Below are 19,648 nucleotides of genomic sequence, written 5' to 3' on the forward strand. Positions count from 1 at the left end.
TCTAGGCTCAAGAATTTCATAGCTAGCATTATCTGCATCTTGCTGTTTTGTGGTGCTTGTGACAATAAAGAACCTTGAACCTTGAAAGTGGTGCAGCAGAGTTTGTTTCTGTTTATTGCATTTACATACATGATAAACTACATGACATAGTTGGGAGCAGATGCGTGGTTCGATAAGCAGAATCAAGCAGGTGGAGGTAGCTTAACCAACACCAGCGAGCAGAGCTGCAGCAGCAGCAGTGTAGCAACACTGAGAGATGGAGTATGGGGTTTAAATAGGCCGTCAAATGAGCGTGTTGATGATTGGTGTGAGCCAATGTTACTGTGAGTGCGCAACTACCATGTCCTGCCTGAAGTTATGCTATGCTCCATTTCAGCACGGAACACTCACATCATTGGTTTAACCATTTTATTGCAGCAATTTACTGCAGTTTGAAAACTCATGCCCCGGAAACGGCACCTCTGGTTTGTTTTTCTGTCCTGGTAGAAACAATTTTTGTTTTTTAGTTTGGCTAACGATAAAACTGGATGAAAACTTAAACTTAAGACTTGCTTCTGTTCTGTCAGAAGAATGCTCTTGACATCAAATTGAGTCGATTGAGCCTTTACAGCTTCTTAGCTTGAAGACTCTCCTCACAACAAGGATGTAATGGCGTATTACCAACTGGCTACAGTAAAAGTTTGATTTATCAAACCTGGCCGACAGCCTGTGATGCATTACATGGGAGAGGGAAATCTGTAGTTATAGTAGTCCTCTCATGCCAGTGTCCTCTCATCCCAAAAATGGTGGAACAGGTTGCCATTCTAAAGGCCAAAGGGATTGATGCTGCATATGCTGGTCGAAGTTCAGAGGAAGAAGCGAATAATGACTGGGGAATGTTCTGTTGTTTTCGGGAGTAGACGCTAATAGGACAATACACAGGTGATCACGAATGCCATGCTCTGCCATAGTGCAATTTTATTGTTTTAAAGCATGATGACAGCCCACAGCGTCTGTGCCCTTTTCTAACCAACTGTCTTGCTTGAATTTCTCCAGACCTCCGTGAGCTTGAGACGGAGGTCTGGAGAAAGATAAAATACACAGTAAATTCCTTTTCCTAGGATGTGGCAATTATTAGTATTTATGGTGATTCTGGTACTTGGGGGTGTGAAGTAATCACAGTAAAAAAATGGAATTATATTACCGTGCCATTTCCCCACAGTCACCAACTATAAAACACACCCCCTTGTACAAGCCAGTCAGATTTTGCTCCAGTATAGACATTTCTGAACTACTGACTCCTCAAACTTCAATTGATGACTTATATCTGCAAATCACAAACTCCTGGTTGTCCCATGGACTCATTTTAAAACAAGAGGTGACCATGCTTTTTATATTGTGGCTCCAAAACTGTGGAACTGCCTGCCCCTTGAAGACAGGTCAACAAGTTGGTGTGATATTTAGGAAAAAGACACTGTCGCAAACTTCTTTACGATGTCTTAGTGACGTTTGTGACACCCCCCTCCACTTAGTTGATTATCAACATTGGACTACCCAAATAAAGTGTTACCCTATTTTTCTGGTGGGTTTGCTCTACGTTTGTATGTATTGCCTTTTTTGTTTTTATGTAAAGTATTAAATGTGCTAAGCTCATACAGTTTGATTTAATATAGATTTTGTGCAATAAATATAACACTTTAGACAACAAAAAATTGTGAGTTCGGACCAGACAATATTGCTTAGTCTTTTATTGATGATTATGATTGATTGGTTGATTGATAATAATAATCAAGAATGCTGTGAAACAAGAATGAGGTCAACAGAAACTGTAGCACTGCTTCTACATTGTACACTGCTGCTGAGGTTTGTTTGAGTAAAGCACGGAACCCCAAAGTATACATGTGTATCAAGGTTATGATAGTATTGCCTTTTTTGTGTTCAGACTCGTGCTTTTCTCGAGTTTTCTAGTTTAGTTTAGTTTTGATTTTTAAGAAATGTATAGTTTTTATGAAGTTATGTTTAGGTTAATGGTTTAGTATTTTAACAGTCAGACCAGTGAGAAATGTGTTGGTAAGATCTGTACAGACTGAAAACTGGCTTTGGATGGGCATAGTCTGTATCACTGTATTGATGGATGATCTGTGCTATTTCTGTTGACTGATTGAATTGGAAGTGAATCAAAATTGTGAATAGAGCTTCCAGCACTGATGCCATCAAGGCCTGACATCATCATGGTGGAAGTGACATCATCATGGTGCAAGTGACATTGTTATGGTAGTTATGACAGCACATGATGTTAGTGGGGGGGCGATGGGGGGCGTCACATGCCCTGGGAGCATACAAACGATCTCTTGCTGTCGCACCCCTGATCATTCCAACGGTTTCCTGTAGGCAGAGATGAAAAATTAAAAACAAAAACAACAGCACTTTAGAGGCCTCCACCACAAGTGTTTCACCAGACTTTCTTGACTAGACTAAATATATATATAAAAAACAATATAAGGATATACCACCTGTAAGTATAAAAGGAAAAGATGATCTTTCCATCATCAGTATTGTTGAGAAGTGATTTGTGGGTTTCCTCATTGCTTCCTAATGAAAATCACAGCAAGTCAAGAAATAATCATTTTGTACCTCCGAAGTTCATCTCCAGACAGTGTTCTGCATTAAGGTTGTTCGGTTCCCCCGTATGCCAGTTTGTGTAGTCAACCTTGGAGCCATCAGTCCACATCCACACACCCTCCTGGAAAAAAAAAGATTACTTTCAGAATATTAGCACTTACAGATTACTTACTTGTTTGTTTCATATATATATATATATATATATGAAGATATTGTTAATTTCTCATTAATTGACTGCTTGTTGATACATAGAATTATATAGTCCTGATTAAAGCCCTTAGGACGTATAGTCTGTAGGGTAGTCACTCTCTCTATGTAACAAGTTATTCCTCCTTGGTGCTCACTCTAATAGCACAAGGCATAGTTGCTTCAAATCCTGTGTACCAGTAAATGTCTCACCTTTATCGCATCGAATCCCCCAATCCAGGCTTGTGTATAGGAGCCAGTCACTCTGTTAATCAGCCCTCTGAGGAAGTTGTGCTCGTCTAAACTGTGGATCGAGGCCAGATTCCCACCGAGGGAAATACAGACACGCTAATGGGGGAGAAGTAAAGATATGAAGAAAAAGATGGAGGTAGAGAGATAAAATGATAGAGAGAAGGAGTGAGTAGGATGAGACAGAAATGCAGAGAGAAAGGAAGAGTTGGACAGAGGGATGAACAAATAATAGGATAGAGAGACAGAGACAAACAGAGAATGGGATAGAGACAAGCATGACACAAGACAACATGGCCTGAGTTGGTAACATACATGCACAATATGTACCGGCCTGTAGGTCAATAACCTCGGATATAGTAAATTGATTTTTTTTTAACTAACAATAGAAGCCTATTAAAAAATAATCTTCTGTGTGTTTGAGATGTTTTGATCAACCAACATAATCACATAGTCAATCCGAACCACCCTGAGTGTGAATGTCACATCACTCTAAAGTACAAGCAGTCCTCAGTATCAATGTGCATAATAAAATTTGATATTAATGCAGTTTATGGAGACTTGAAATAGACTTGTGCTTCTTTTTCTGAAGGATTCTGTTAGCAACAAACTATATTAGAGCATTGTCTGAAATACAGCATGATAGGAATAACCGTTATTGTTTCATCATGTACCTCTGCATCAAGCCAAGCCTTTGCACTGTGATGGAAGATGAAACAGCGAGAGCCATGCAGGGTCCAACCAGAAGGACAGCAAGGCATGTCTTGTTCTGCTCCAATGTTAGAAAGAAGATAAAGTAAAGATTAGAGTCTTGGATAACAAATACTTGAGTGCACATAAAATTATGTGAAATTTGTTCATTTGTAGTGTTAGTAAAAACGAGTTCAAATTATTGTGAAAGAGTGAAAACTAGCTAGTTTCAAGTTTGCCACGTGTTTTGTCTGTGAAGCTGACCAATATAACACCTTAAAGTATCAAACCCAAGTATTTCAATTGTACATTCGCAAATTCCAGTAATTCCCAGCATCTTGGCTAAACTGTTGACAACATCACAAAAAATAACTAATATTCATGATTTTAGTCAGAGGACATAGCACCATCCACTGATGAGAAGAGGAAACTGAATGAAACTGAATGAGCACCCAAAATGAATGGAGGTCTATGACCATTGTCTCCCAAAACAGTCCTCCTTACAGACAAACCAACATATAGAAGCTGTCCACCTTTTTAGTCCAGAGTCATAAAGTGCCAACTAGTGTACTTTGAGCATGCACCTGCATAATTCTCATTTTTTGCTCTGTCACATATGGAGATCATTAGATGTTTTGTTTCAGTTAAAATAGTCATAGTTTCATTTGGTCCCACGAGAGGGTTGAAAAATACAGAACAAATTAAATAATATCACTTCAAAATGGACATTTTCTGTTGCATTTGGAAAGGCCATCAAGCTAATGACTGACCACCTGAGAAAAATAAATACAACTAAAACAATCTAAGAACAAATAACAGTTAGAGGTACCAACCTGCCAAGGTGACTTTGCAGTCCTGTGAACACAAAGAACACATTCTCAGCAATGAAATCAACTTCAAATCAATCAATTTGCTCTTTTAGCAGTATTCTAGCTTAAGAGTATTATTAATACAGTACATATTTTATATAGATTACAGTTTGTAAATGCAGATTCAACAGTTTGTATATAAATGTAACAACACCCAAATATGTTTTTGATGAAAATTGCAAATATTTATATTTGTGGATTTCTACTACATTTATTTAAAACAAGAAATATTTGTGTGTACATCAGAAATACATTTGTGAACCTTATTGTTTTATATGTGGATGTTTTTTTTACATTTATATAAATCCCTAAATACATTTGTGAATCCTTCTGTGTGCATTCATTCCTATTGAGACTGATCTGACTCCATAATTTTCTACCGCACTAGTTGGAAGAGAAGACAGAACATGGAGAGTAAATACAGTGCAGGTGCCACAAAAAAAGAGAATAGGCTCTCATATTCCTCTCATAGTATTTATTTTGTTTTTAATGTCATTTTAGTAATATTAAAAATGTGACATTTGGTCAGGGCGGTGTTAATGGGGCCAAATATATATATATATATATATATATATATATATATAAAAAGAAATATTGAAAATAATATTTCTGTAGATTTCACTTACACGCCGTCCAACAGCCAATCCGCTGGTCAAACAGAGGACCATCACAAAATGAAAACCTGATGCCATCTGTGGAAAGATATTAGACAAGGTAAATATACTGCATATGCATGGTCTTATCCAGAACAGCTTACAATGAGTTTATGTAAGCGTGAATGAGTTAAAGTGGACTTCCACTTTTAGGAATTCAACTTTTAGGCGGTGGCTTCTGTTTTCAGTGTATTCGCTCTAACTGCTCACAAAAAATTTCCATCCTCTGTTAGTTCTTTTTCTCACGGCGCAGCCGAGGGCATCACATGGCAAATTCAGGTCAGGCAGTCAGGCAGTCAGTCAGTCAGTCAGTCAGTCAGTCAGTCAGTCAGGTAACCAGGGCTTGAAATTAACACCCGCCAACCCGCCAAATGCAGGTAAAAATTTACTGTGGCGGGTAACATTGTAAAGTTACTAGCCAATATGGCTGGTGATGAACCAAGCTCTAAATATTTGAAGCAGGCTGTGTGGTAGAATCGACTGCGCGAGACCGCGAGTATACAAAGCAGTGTTGCCTACTTGGGGACTTTTCAGACCCCCCTGGCGACTTTATTTCTCAAAAGCGACTAGCGACAAATCTGGCGACTTTTTCTGACCATGGGAAGCAATGTTAATGTGTTGAATCCCAAAGCATTTGGCAATAAATTGGTACGGTTGATGCCGGTTTTCTCTACTTGCTTGTCTAATCCAGAGAGGTCTGATGGTCACAGCGCTTCCCACACAGCGTAGCCCCCCTCCCTCCGCTGAGAGCAGGGACTGTAGGATAGGGTCCACTTGTAATTTCTACTGGTGTACACCGAAACTAGCCTGGGTGGGCGGAGTCAGCACTTATATTAAAACGGGCTCGTTATGCACGCACGCCGCAGCGTGCATAACGAGCCCGTTTTAATATAAGTGGATTTTGTGGATATATATATATTTTGAAGAATAGGACTGACAGATCTATGGTACATTATTGTGGCACTATCGATAGATAATGTGTCATTTGCAACTTCAATCACAACAAACATATACAAAATGTATCAAAGAATATGAAACTTTTTTTTAGAAGTTTTTTAGAAGTCACACACTATCAATACTATACTGCTCAGAAAGTCGCTAGAAGTTGCCAGATGTCATGCGATAATTTGCATATCAATATATAATGCTGTACTTGTTATGCACGCCGCGGCATAGCCCGTTTTAATATAAGTGCTGACTCCGCCCACCCGGGCCAGTTTCGGCGTACGCCGGTAGCAATTACAAGTGGACCCTAACCTACAGTCCCTGCTCTCAGCGGAGGGAGGGGGGCTACGCTGTGTGGGAAGCGCTGTGACCATCAGACCTCTCTGGATTAGACAAGCAAGTAGAGAAAACCGGCATCAGCCGAACCAATTTATTGCCAAATGCTTTGGGATTCAACACATTAACATTGCTTCCCATGGTCAGAAAAAGTCACCAGATTTGTCGCTAGTCACTTTTGAGAAATAAAGTCCCCAGGGGGTCTGAAAAGTGGCTAAGTCTAGCGACAAAGTCGCCAAGTTGGCGATGCTGGTCCACAGACGCCAAAATGTACTATAGAACCGCGTAGGCAGGCTGTCCGTGTCCGTTACTCGTCCGTGGCAATTTTTTGGAGTATATGAGGGCCTTACAATCAGCAGCTCAATTCACATTCTCAGCCAGAATCTGACGGCTGGCCAAATGGTAGCGTATTAAGCACGATTTTTGCGGTTAAAAAAGTGGGGGGGACACAAACAGGATTTTGAAAAGAGGGGGGGACATGTCCCCCCTGTCCCCAGTGGAAATTACGCCCCAGGTCACAGGAATATGGTACGGACACTGTGGTCCTGACCTTTGTACTCCTTACAATCAACCGAACCTCCGTTTGGTTTTTTGTAATAAAAATAATAAAAGTGCTGAACACCGATAAGATTAAAACAATGACATAAAATAAATAAAAAAGAAATAGCATAAAAAGACACAAAACAACAAAAGCCAACAGAGACAATAATAATAATAATTAATTAAATAATAATAATAATAATAATAAAATAATAATAATTAAATAATAAGAATAAAACAATTCGGAAAAAGCGAGTTTAAAAATTTTGATTGAACTTCCCTTGAAGTGAACACTGACTATAGGCTAAAAATCAATCAATAGAACAAGAATCTTTACTGTAGCGATGCATAAAAACAGTTGATGATGCCAGGTGAGAAGTATCCTTTAAAATCTTACCTTTGTTCTGATGACAGTTGATCTAATGAGGTTAGACTAACAGCAGCAGGTAGCAGATTGTCATGGAAAAGGAAACACAGTCTTTATATACCTTCTCTGGGTGCCTTGGGTCAAGAACTGGCAATCTGCCGTCTTCTACTCAAGACAGTACCAACACAAATAATTAAAATAATTCATCTGTTGCCACAGGGCATCGATGAATTATTTTAAGACAGTCGGTACTGCCTTGAGTAAATACAGTTACAACGCATGATTTATAATTACATACAAGGATGTACTACTAGTGTTGAGTGATGCTATCCTGTGGCGTGACTGCTTTAGCAAGATTTACATATGCTTTCAGTGTGCTACTGACCAGGATGACCAGGATGTTCCTTAGAAGTTAAACAATGTCATGACAAATAAGCATACAGAGGGATTTGTTCAAGGGTTTTCTATGGTACTCATTTGCATGGTATTATATCATATCATTCTGCCGCTCTGCATTGGGCCTCTATATGAATGCTCACCTTGGATTTTGGCACATCATGTCCTGTGTATTTACACATGATTTAAATGTGCTACTGATAACAACCTGACCAGGATGTTCCTTAGAAGTAAAACAATATCATGACAAATAAGCATACAGAGAGACTTTGCCTACAGTCTAAGATCACAATCCTTCTTCTTAAAGTTCCCACAATCAGAACTGTTTTTGGTGAAAAGGCATTTGATTATTTTGCACCCTGGTCCTGGAACAACTACCAGTCAAAGCTCCAGCTCAGCCATTTTATTCCCCTAAATCAGTTCAAACAAATTATCCACAGTCTTATGCAAGATGTGTGCTCCTGTTTCTGTTTCTTCTCCTCTTTATTTACCTTTTTTTATTGTACATATTTTTGTATTTTTCTTTTTGTGTACTGTTTTGTATGTTTTATTGTGTAACCCCTGCTGCCATTTATTGGCCAGGTCTCCCTTGGAAAAGAGATTTTGAATCCCAATGGGACTTCCTGGTAAAAAAATAAATAAATAAAAATAAAGGCTAAATAAAGTAAATAAAAAAGGTGGATTTGTTCAAGGATTTCAATTATTTTAGATGTGGTGACAAAATCCACCATAGGCCAGTTTCATCCTTTTTTCTGCTACAAAACAGTTACAGTTTTTCTCTCAATGGCTTTGGCTCATTTCTTGAAACAGTGTTAACATTCTCAAAGCTCTAGGTGCATTTGTCAAAATAGCTTATATGGTACAGCACAACACCATAGCTCACCTGCAAAAGGTCATAACTCAAAACATTTAACTCATGCTTCAAAACAAAGTTATTGTCTCATATAAAAAGTCAATGCCCTCAAAATGAAAAGTTCCTTTGGCATTGTGTAAACAATGGTGGTCAAAATGTTTAGATGTTTTGTCAGTATGGCAGTGGACCCTGGAAATGTTCCTTATATCCACATTTCAGTCTTGTCCAATTTTTTCATTGATACTGAATGTTTACTGTACTAGAATGCTATTTTTGTCTAGCTAACTGAATGCTATTGTGTATCAAACTGAATACTATTTAGATGCCGATTTCAACAGTACAAGGTTTTACATTACACATTGCACTCACATTTCCATGGAAATTGTTACTGTATTTTTATTTACGTAAAGTCTTACACCACAGTAAACAGAAAACTTACACAGCACAATATAATACAAAAATACATCAATACAAAAAAAAGGAAAATAATGTATAGCCTAACACTGTAATACAGTAAAGCTGGAGTGCTACACTAAAGACTCCACCTCACTGAATGTCCTGACGCTCCTGTCTGTCTGGCCATAGATTTTCATCGACATCACACCTGATATTTTCCCTTGCGATGCAACGGGGGAAAAATCTTCTTGCATGCCGCAACCATCCCCTGCAGTGTTCTGCTGTGATGTCATCACAAGCAGCATCCATTGCAGCAAGCAGAGACCTTTGGTCTTGAGACCGATGATCATACACCTTCCACCTCCATGCAGAAGGACAGGCAATTTACCAATTTAGCGGACGTTACAAAAAATCCATATTACTGTAATGATATTCATGGTATATATGCCTGACAGATTTTGACAATTGAATGGACTATTGTGCATGTGATGAGTTACACAATGAAATAATTCATACATGTTTTGGACAGTACAACTATTCAACTGAGAAGCAACATAATCAGTTTTGATCAGCAAGATATATTCAATTGGTAATTGTGCAAATTGTAGACGATTGTACTTACTCATTTGCATAGATGTGCTAAAACATTTGCAATTTGATTAAAAGAATGCGAAATTCAAATCTGTTGTGAACAAGTGTCCAGTGGTTTGGAGGTTTGCACATGTTGTTTTGAAAATATTCATTATCATTTGAGAATTGTGCCAAAGCAATTGAGAAACTGTAAACCAATGACGTTAATATTCCGTACTGAAGCTATTTTATTGAAGCAATGGCAGGTAATACAGTTGTGTTAGGCGTAAATGGTTCAGCTATTAAGCTCTTAAACCTGACAAAAGCGGAACGAGACTCGCAAGAGATAGGTGGAAGTGGTCGTGAGTGAGTGTTTGGAGGAAGGGTCGCGCAGGAGAGATTCGAAGGGTCATGAGCAAAGGTTTGGAGATGGCTGCGAGCAAAGGGTTTGGAGTTGCCCGGCGAGAGAGGGATTGGAAATGGTTGTGCACGAGGGGTTGGCCGCAAGGCGATCAAAGGAGAAAGACAGGCTATATACACTTGAAAGCACGCCTAGCTAGTTGCAAATCATGTATATTATACCTTGTTTTTTCAGGAGGCCTTGGATTAGTGTTAGCAATGTCATAGAATTAATGAAAACACTGTTGGACAGAAAAAAACTTTACTCTGAAAATTGTTCTGCATGTAAACAAAATGGTCAATAAAGGAAATTCAGTTGAACAGTGAATGAATTCTACCCTTTTACTACTAATTGTGTAAAAAGGCTAGCAACACTCTAGCAAAGTATATGCATATGGTGTTTATTGCATAGTAAAATATTACAACATAGTCATAGCCTAATGTCGATACCTTGGATAGCCTACACTATCAAATGGTGACCAATATTAAATAGCATAACCTGTAGGCCATGGTAAATTGAAGACAGGCCGACAGCAATTCAGTTTATTTCCTACCATAGCCTAGCCTGGTTCCAGACTCCTGAATCACATCCCACCCACTTTTCAGATGTTGTCAAGTGATTCAGAAAGTCTGATGTTGCTTTTGCCAATGGCTTGTTCTAGCTCGGCAAAACAATCAAGCCAATCAGAGCCTTTGCAGGCGGGACTACAGTTTGAACTGTTCGTGCATCGTTTTTTCATTGGCGTTTAGGCAGAATAGATTTGCTGAAATCACTCCCTAAACCAACATATTGTCTTTGCAAAAACAAGATTTTTGTCAGAATCGACTGTCATTCTTAGTAAAATTGCTAAATATTATCAGATTTATAAAATTGCAATTCATAAAGGCACACCATCGCGCAAAAAATACCACCTCATCTAACCAAGCAAAGTTAAATGTTTACTTCAAACACTGTATGAAAGTAGGTTTTAATACTAAGAATATTTCGCAATCATATAGTGTCATTAGGCGTTATTCTGACCGAAAACATATGAAAAATAGCTTTTTGATACTGTTATAATACCATTGCCATGGAAAACACTTGTTTAGAATATTGTGGCACATCACTGACAGGTCTGGCTTTCCTGCGTGGCAGCACTACACATATAGATCTATCTTTTAGAGATGACATTAGAGATGTAGAGATGACAACAGACACATGCCTATGCTTTACACTGATGAAAACGGCAAGGATTTCCACAATATTATCACAGATCCAGTTTCCAGTTTATGCATGTTGACACTCTAAGTTGTTTCTAAGTGGGCAGCTGATCTGGTCGCAGAGGAACTACAGGGGGGCTCGACATAATACCACCCCCGCATTGCGTTCACATTATGGAGCAGTTTCCGGTCAAAACGCCATTATTTCCTATGGAAGGGAGCGGATTCCACGGTCACCGCAGACTCCGCGGCGGATCGCGGATTTTTCCACCGCGGATGGTCGCGCAAAGTGTTGAAAATAGTTCAACTTGAGCGGATAAGATCCGTGCGGAATGCGTCACTGCTCCGCTTCGTTTCTGCCACTTTTTACAAACCGAGGCAGGTGGGGGTCACGGATTTCAGGCGGAAACCGCTTCGCAATGTGAACGCAGCCGACGTGAAAATGTTCCTATATCATAAAAGGGGGGCCTGACAGAAAAAGTTTGAGAACCACTGCATTGGACCAACATTTCAGGAGCATATAAGGGCTTCCCCTCCCCTCACCTTGGATTATCAGATCATCTGTCCCTGTTTTTGACCCCAGCCTACAAGCCCCTTATCAGCAGAAGTAAACCCATCAGGACAGTGCAAATTTGGACTGAGGAAGCCACATCAAAACTTCAAGACTGCTTTGAAGATACAAACTGAGACTATTTGCACAAGACACAGACATTGAGGAATACACCCTCACCGTCTTATCATACTGTATATAAACTTCTGTACTGACAATGCCACATCATACAAGAACATTTAAGTGTTTCCCAACCAGAAACCATGGTTGAACAACCAGGTTGGCAAGGTATCAAAACCATGAGAGACTACAAAAATAATCACAGCCTCCCACCCAACCAACAACATCTCCCTTCCCAATGAGCTAAATACATTCTTTGCTCGTTTTGACAGTCACAACAATGAACCCGCCATTAAAGCCATACCATCTGAGGGCGAGCAGCCACTCACCCTACAGCCATACCAAGTCAAGAGTGTGTTACGCAGGATTGACACCAACAAAGCGGCTGGGCCAGATGGAGTTTCAGGTCATGTACTCAAGGTCTGTGCTGACCAACTTGCAGAGGTTTTTACCAGCATTTTTAACCTCTCACTAACTCAGGCTGTAGTCCCCACCTGCCTAAAGACTGCAACCATTGTCCCGGTGCCTAAGTCATCAGCAGCACAATGTTTAAATGACTTTCGGCCGGTTGCCCTCACTCCTGTAATAATGAAGTGTTTTGAGAGATTAGTACTGGCCCACATCAAGCAGATGTAGTGGGGTTGATCTCAAACGACGACGAGACAGCCTACAGAGAGGAAGTACAGAATCTAGCAGAGTGGTGCTCAGAAAACAACCTGTCCTTGAACACCAAAAGGACAAAGGAACTAAGCATAGACTTCCCGAAGTCTAGAAGGACAGAGCACCCTGCACTGTAAACACAGGGGGAGGAGGTGGAGTGGGTGACTAGTTTTAAGTTTCTTGGGGTCCATATTACAGAGGACTTCTCATGGTCGCCTCACCTTGTGAAAAAGGCCCAACAGCGTCTTTTCTTTCTAAGAAAGCTGAAGAAAGCCCACCTACCTCAGCAGCTACTGGTCAATTTCTATGGCTGCACCATGGAGAGTATCCTCACCTACTGTGCTACAGTGTGGTATGCCAGCTGCACTGTTTCTGACAGAAAGGACCTGCAGCGAGTAGTGAAGACGGCACAGCGGATCATCGGGACAGAGCTCCCGGACCTGGAGGAGCTCTACCTAAGCCGCCTCCTCAGGAAGGCCCGCAGCATCACCGGGGACCCAACTCACCCCGGGCATCACCTGTTTGTCACCCTGCCATTGGGCAAACGCTACAGACTCATACAGGCACGCACAACCAGGCTAAAAAAACAGTTTCTAACCCAGAGCAGTAGCCAGGCTCTCGAACTCTCATTAATTTTCCATAAAAAGCTTATTTTTCTCTAATCTTCTGTACAAGTTTGTTTACATCACTGTTACTGAGCATTTCTCCTTTGCCCAGAATTTCTCTCAAATGATTTTCTCATATGAACAGTAACCAAGTAAAATCTTGAAAATTGTTGCATGTTGCTTTTATATTTTTGTTCAGTTTAAAAAAATACATTATTACGATAATTGTTGGTATCCCTATTACCCTAACGCCTTGTACACAATTCATCTGTCAATTTGACGTGCCTGAATTCTCAATGCAGTCTCGCCACCCAATGGTTCGTACTGCATAGTGTATCTTGACGGAAGATGACGGAAGATGGAGGAGCGCCCAGAGCGCCTCTGTTTGGGCTAGCAAACTAGTGCTAGCTACCTAGAGCTAAGATAGCGAGGTACCAAACTATCAATAGTAGCTCTAGCTTGCTCTAGAAAGGAATCTGTCTTATAAAGGCTGGTTATTTACCAAAACTAGCACCAAAAAAAAGGAGTGATATTCATCGAAAATAATAATCACAATATTTTATTTATGTTAAAGATCGTCACTACAAACGTCTTTTAATAAAAAGTCAAATAATAAAATATGTATTAAAAACGATTCATTTATTGAAAACATGCATTGTTTGCTAGTTGCTATGCCAACCATCAGCCAACGCGAAGTTTGAAATTTTTCATTTTAAAAAACATTTTTTACGAAGTACCCGTCACTCTGTTGTTAACGGATCCGCTGTCTACTAGGGGGCATTGCTTTTCTACTCCATTACAGCGGTCCTCCATTGACTTGAATGATTTCTGGCGGAGCCAATGTAACTAGCGTACATCAATTGTGTATGAGGCTTAAAACATCATCATGTGTGTGCATTTATCTGCACCTGCAAAAAACTGCCAAATGCACAGTGACCTACCGTAGTTCCCCTTATCTTCATCTTCTCTTGGTGTTTTTTTTAATAATTACTTATGAAAGACTGAGTTAAAGTAATTAACTTGTCACAAAACTTGCAATCTTGAAATAAACTCCTGACTCCTGTAACGTATTGACTCATGTAGGCTAGAGGCCCTAGGCAGTACTCCTGATAGTCAGGGTACAAGGCATAAATTGGCTATTGTCAGCTGCACATCAGTCTTTCAACAATTAACTTGCTGCATTTGCGGCGGCAGTGAATGAAGCAGAAACACTGGAATTGTTTGAAGATGTCAACAGTTTACCAGCTTAGCTAGCAAGCATAACATTAGCTAGTTAGCTTTGGGTTAGCTATAAATAGATAAATTACAGAAGTTGGATATCTACGATATTAGATAATCACATCACATACATTAATCCCTTAAAATAACCTTACATTTACATTAATTTACATTAATTCACCCCTTAATTCTTGCAAAATCCCCTTAAAATTAGTTGAGGGAGTCATTATGTATTATATTGACTGCTTACTTTCTTATATAATAAAAAATTCAGGGAGACAGGAACTTTCCATTAAGCATCTGGGGGGCCCGTTTCAAGAGCTAATGTGCGAAAAAAAACAAACATAAAAGGATTCAAGTTGGTTTGCATCAATAATGGTATATTTTCGGACTTCAACTTAAATGCTATGTGCACTTTCAGTATCATGGACAGCTCAACATAGAAATAATCCAAACAATTCAAACAAACAATTACAAACCAAACAATTTAAAACTAAAACAATGACATTTTTGCTTTGGAATGAGGAGAAGCCTCGCCCTTCTCGGCAACTACTAGTCTGCATTGAATAGCACTAGGCCTATGTGTTATGTATCAGCTGACATAAAAACAGCTTAAACAATTCCCTCAAATTAAATTAACAACAAAAGCAATGCCATATTTTGTTTGGGAATGAAAAGTGTCTGAAACTACTGGTTGTTTACAATGAATTGCGCTTTGCGCTCTTTCAGCACCGTGGACAGCTCACGTCAGGCCTGGAGAGCTTGTTATTCATGCATATATATATATATATATATATAAAAAGTGGGTGAATTATTCAATGCTTGCATGTCAGTCGGGGGCCCTTTGGGAGTGCGGGGCCCGTTTCAGTTGAAACGGGTGAAACATAGCTAAGGCCGCTACTGCCCACGGACCCACAGTTCCTGCTTGGCTTCGTAATAAAACTGTGCAAAGTCATGTTTCCAGGAAACCACTGTACCATTTCAGCAGTGTTTGTCCAATGTTAGGTAAAGTACACAGTATGTGTACACAGTATGTGCACTTTACCTGCAGCAGTACATATACTGTGTACTTAACCTGCAGCAGAAGCGGAGCACACTGCTGGTAAAACAAACGCACCTCAAGCTGGACCCGCCCACGGACCCGCAGTTCCTCCTTTTCCCAAATGTACCAAATTGTTGGCACAATCTGAAAGCTTTTTGAGAGTTGAACTTGAAATCTTGGCTTTGATAGTTGAATGCAGTTTGCAAATTTGAACTACATGCATAGTTATTTATTTTTTAAGATTTTTGGGGCATTTCTGCTTTATTGGACAGTTACAGTAGAGAGAGACAGGGAAGACAGGGCAGAGAGAGGGGATCACATGCAGCAAAGGGCAGGGCTGGATTCGAACCTGTGAACTTCATTTTGAAACAGTTTTTCAATTGAACTGAAACTGAATGTTGAAAAACTGAATTTCAAAGAAGGAAATACAGATTCCATTTAACACTTTATTTGAAGGGGGGTGAATAAGGCTGACATAACACTGTCATAACTATGTCATGACAACTGACATGAACATTAATTAAACTTTATGAATGTTTACGACTGTTGTCAATAAGTGTCAATGACACTTTCAATGCAAAGTTGACACTGTTCCAGATGTCTCTGTCATGACAACTTGACATTAACCAAAGGGACATAACCTGTCATAAACATATGTCATGACAGACTTCATTATCAAACACAAATAAACCCTATTGAACTGATTTTTTGAATAACTCAGATTTCTCCTTATTTTGATTTTTCACAAACTGTTTTTTTTGTACCCATTGAAGTATTGTTTTTTGTGGGTAAATAAAATCCCAAATTTTGCACTTTATCTGCACCTGTCTTTACCTTAAGAATTCAGAAATTGTTTTGAGTGCCAGTTAATATCGTACTGTACTGTATCACATGTACCATTGTAAAGCAATTCAGTAAGATGACATCAGTTTATCGAACATGATTTTCCATACCATGGATAACAAATGAGTCCTGCAGATTATCGTGGTATTTTTTTTCCCATATATTACCCAGTCCTACTGCTCACCCACTCTGTGTTACCTTGTACCTAGGCATAACATTACAAGTGTGACTCCCCTCTTTTCCTGCTTCCAAGAAGATAAGATAAGATAAGATATCACTTTATTAATCCCCTTGGGGAAATTCGGGTGCCACAGCAGCAACTGGGGTGGTGGTCATGGCTGGCTGTCGCAGGGGTCGCTGATGCTGTTGAACAGTCCAATGGCCGCCGGCACAAAGGAACGTCTGAGGCGCTCTGTCCTGCAGCGTTGGAGGAGGAGCCTGTGGCTGAAGCTGCTCCTCATCAGCCTCAGCACATTGTAGAGAGGGTGAGAGGGGTTCTCCAGGATGGCATTGATCTTTCCCCTCATCCTCCTCTCTGCCACTACCTCCAGACTGTTCAGTTCGTGCCCAACAACAGAGCTGGCCTTCCTCACCAGCTTGTTAAGTCTCTTTGTTTCCCCTGCTGTGATGCCGCCTCCCCAGCACACCACAGCAAAGAACAGTGCACTGGCTACTACAGACTGGTAGAACATCTGCAGCAGCCTGTTGCACACGTTGAAGGACCTGAGTCTCCTCAGGAAATACAGCCTGCTCTGTCCTTTCCTGTAGAGGGCCTCAGTGTTGTCCGACCAGTCCAGTTTGTTGTTGAGCTGCACTCCTAGGAACCGATAGGAGTTCACCATCTCCACCTCCTCCCCCTGACAGGGTTTGGGGGCTCCTACTCCTTCTGAAGTCCACCACCAGCTCCTTGGTCTTTGTGATGATGAGCTGGAGGTGGTTGTTGTCGCACCAACCTACAAAGCTCTCTACCAGCTCTCTGTATTCCTCCTCATTGTCCTCCTGCTGCCTGACAACAGGCTTGTTGAAAGTGGGCGTGGCCTATGGTGTAATAACCATGTAATAGCTGGCAGAAAACCTTTCAGCCTTGTCTGGAAAGGCATTTCAAACATGTGTACCGAATTTTGTGCAATTCAGCCTGAAGGGGGCACCACAAATGCGAAAAAAAAAACAACAACACAAAAATGGCCATAACTCAACACCCCTTGGTTCAATTATCACGAAACTTGGCAGATATATTGAGGGATATATTTGGACTATGTCCTCAGAAAACACTTTTTTTCGATATTAGTACCAGTCAGTAAAAGCTTGAACCCCTTTCACTGCCACTTGCGGCTGTATTTATTATTTTTCTTCCCCGTCTTCCCCCTATCTGGATCTCAGAAACCCACAGAAGACCCACAGCAGCCAAACTTTCCACATAGGTTGGAAATCTCACCTACTACTCAGGCAACAATAATTACAGCAATCGCCCTGATGGTGGCGTTATGACAACCAATTTTACATTTTGGTCCATAACTTCTGAACCGTCTGACTAGATTTTCCACCATTTTGAATTTTCTGGAAAACCTATTTTTGCGAACTCGTCCTAGACCGTTGAGGCAAATTTGGTGTGCATCATCTCTGGACGCCCATGATTTTTGATCCAAAGTTTAGTCAAAGGTTGTGGGCGGAGTCTATTTTACAAAAATTCTCATGAACGCATTGTGCTATCTTCACCAAATTTGGTACACTTGTACAGGTATCTACTCTGAGGTACGATGCAAAATTCGCTATAATTTCGCCCATAGGGGGCGCTACAGCAACATTTAAAATTTTAAATGCCTATTACCTATAAATGCCTAATAACTCAGTAACTATACATCATAGAAACAATTTTTGGGTGAAGCCACATCGTTTTGATAGGCCCCGCCCATTGCCGCCATATCAGATTTTCCGCCATGTTGAATTTTCTCAAAAACCTATTTTTGCGAACTTCTACTAGACCGTTGAGACAATCATCTCCAAATTTGGTGTGCATCATGTCTGGACTGCCATGATTAAAAGTTATCAAAAGACTCTTGGTACTTCATATCGTTAGGCCGCTATACGCCAATCAATTTTAGGGCGTGGCACATATTTGACAACATGTTCGATAACTCAAACACGCAAAGTCCAACACTCATGAAATTCAACACACATCATCAGGCATTCACCCCTGGTTAGGCAACACAGTATGGACCGTTTTGGCCCATAGGTGGCGCTACAGCAACAATATAACTTTAAATAGCCTTACACATTAATTGCTCAGTATGGCATACTGATCAACCATCCCTAAGCTCATAATGATGACATGTATAATTTATGAGTTTTAAAACACGTTAGTCAATGGAAGTCCCTTCACTTCCATTTTATTATAGTTTCTCTCCTAAATGTATCAGGATCATAGAGACCAAACATGCCACAGGGATCAAACTTGCACATTGGTCCACGTCACTCATTTACCCCAGAGGTCATCAGGTGCTTGGACCCTGTCATTGCCGCCTGCGGCTATATTGTTTTGTTTCATTCTGTCTGTACTGCTCAAATTGTCTGCATTGTTTGTTTTGTTTTTATTCTATTTGTACTGCTCATTTTGTATTTGTTGCTTTTTTGTCTTTGTTGTTTGTTTTTCTTGTATGTTTTTGTGAAGCACGTAAGTGGTTTTAAAAAGTGCCATATAGAAAAAGATTTACTTAGGCCTATGTACTTAGTTGAGTATAAACGTTGAACTATCCAAATAAAGTGTTGCTGTTTTGTTATAGTGGGTTAGCTCTACTTTTGTATATATTGCCTTTTTTTGTTTTTATGTAAAGCACATTGAGTTTCCTTGCGTATGAAATGTGCTACGCTCATACAATTTGACTTTCACGTAAATATTTTATCAACCAGGCCTTTGGCATTTGTGTCTCAAATCAGATTCTTCCATCATTCTTTCTGTTATGGGTTTTCTGCAACAAATACGAATACTGTAGATGACAAAAATCTGAGAGTTGGGACCAGACAATAATGCTTAATCTTTTATTGATGATGATTATACATGTATAGGTGGGAAAAAAGAATGAGGTCAACAGTGCAAACAATTGGTGAAAAGAGGTTCCTTTCAGCAAAGCACTGAACCCCAAAGTCTGCTTCAAGTAAGCTCATTCTGTTGACATACATGTGTATCATGGTTATGACATACATATGTAACAAGGCCTGACATCATCATGGTGGAAATGACATCATCGTGGTGCAAGTGACATTGTTATGGCAGTTATGACAGCACATGATGGAGGTCGGGGCGGCATCACATGTCCTTGGCGCACACAAAAGATAGTTTGGCGTTGCAGCTCAAATCATTCC

General features: G+C 40.0%; 2 protein-coding genes across 3 annotated transcripts in view; both read right to left on the bottom strand.

The window, feature by feature from the left end:
* The window catches only part of LOC139916118 (B-type lectin plumieribetin-like), a 209,926-nt gene that overhangs the window by 77,985 nt on the left and 112,293 nt on the right, over window positions 1-19,648 (bottom strand). The gene's annotated exons all lie outside the window — the stretch shown is intronic.
* Window positions 1,713-7,526, bottom strand: LOC139911740 (galactose-specific lectin nattectin-like). 2 transcript variants are annotated; one of them, XM_078288506.1, is made up of 7 exons: window positions 7,467-7,526; window positions 5,222-5,287; window positions 4,560-4,581; window positions 3,711-3,805; window positions 3,001-3,135; window positions 2,614-2,722; window positions 1,713-2,364 (listed from the first exon to the last, which is right to left on the bottom strand). In XM_078288506.1, the coding sequence occupies exons 2-7, from the start codon at window positions 5,285-5,287 to the stop codon at window positions 2,300-2,302; spliced, it is 492 nt and encodes a 163-aa protein (XP_078144632.1). In that variant the 5' UTR covers window positions 7,467-7,526; the 3' UTR covers window positions 1,713-2,299. The 2 variants fall into 2 exon arrangements, with proteins under 2 accessions (XP_078144632.1, XP_078144631.1); XM_078288505.1 differs by having other exon boundaries at window positions 3,711-3,808; window positions 7,467-7,514.

This window comes from Centroberyx gerrardi, chromosome 14 (assembly GCF_048128805.1).
Source record: "Centroberyx gerrardi isolate f3 chromosome 14, fCenGer3.hap1.cur.20231027, whole genome shotgun sequence".
Taxonomy (NCBI): domain Eukaryota; kingdom Metazoa; phylum Chordata; class Actinopteri; order Beryciformes; family Berycidae; genus Centroberyx; species Centroberyx gerrardi.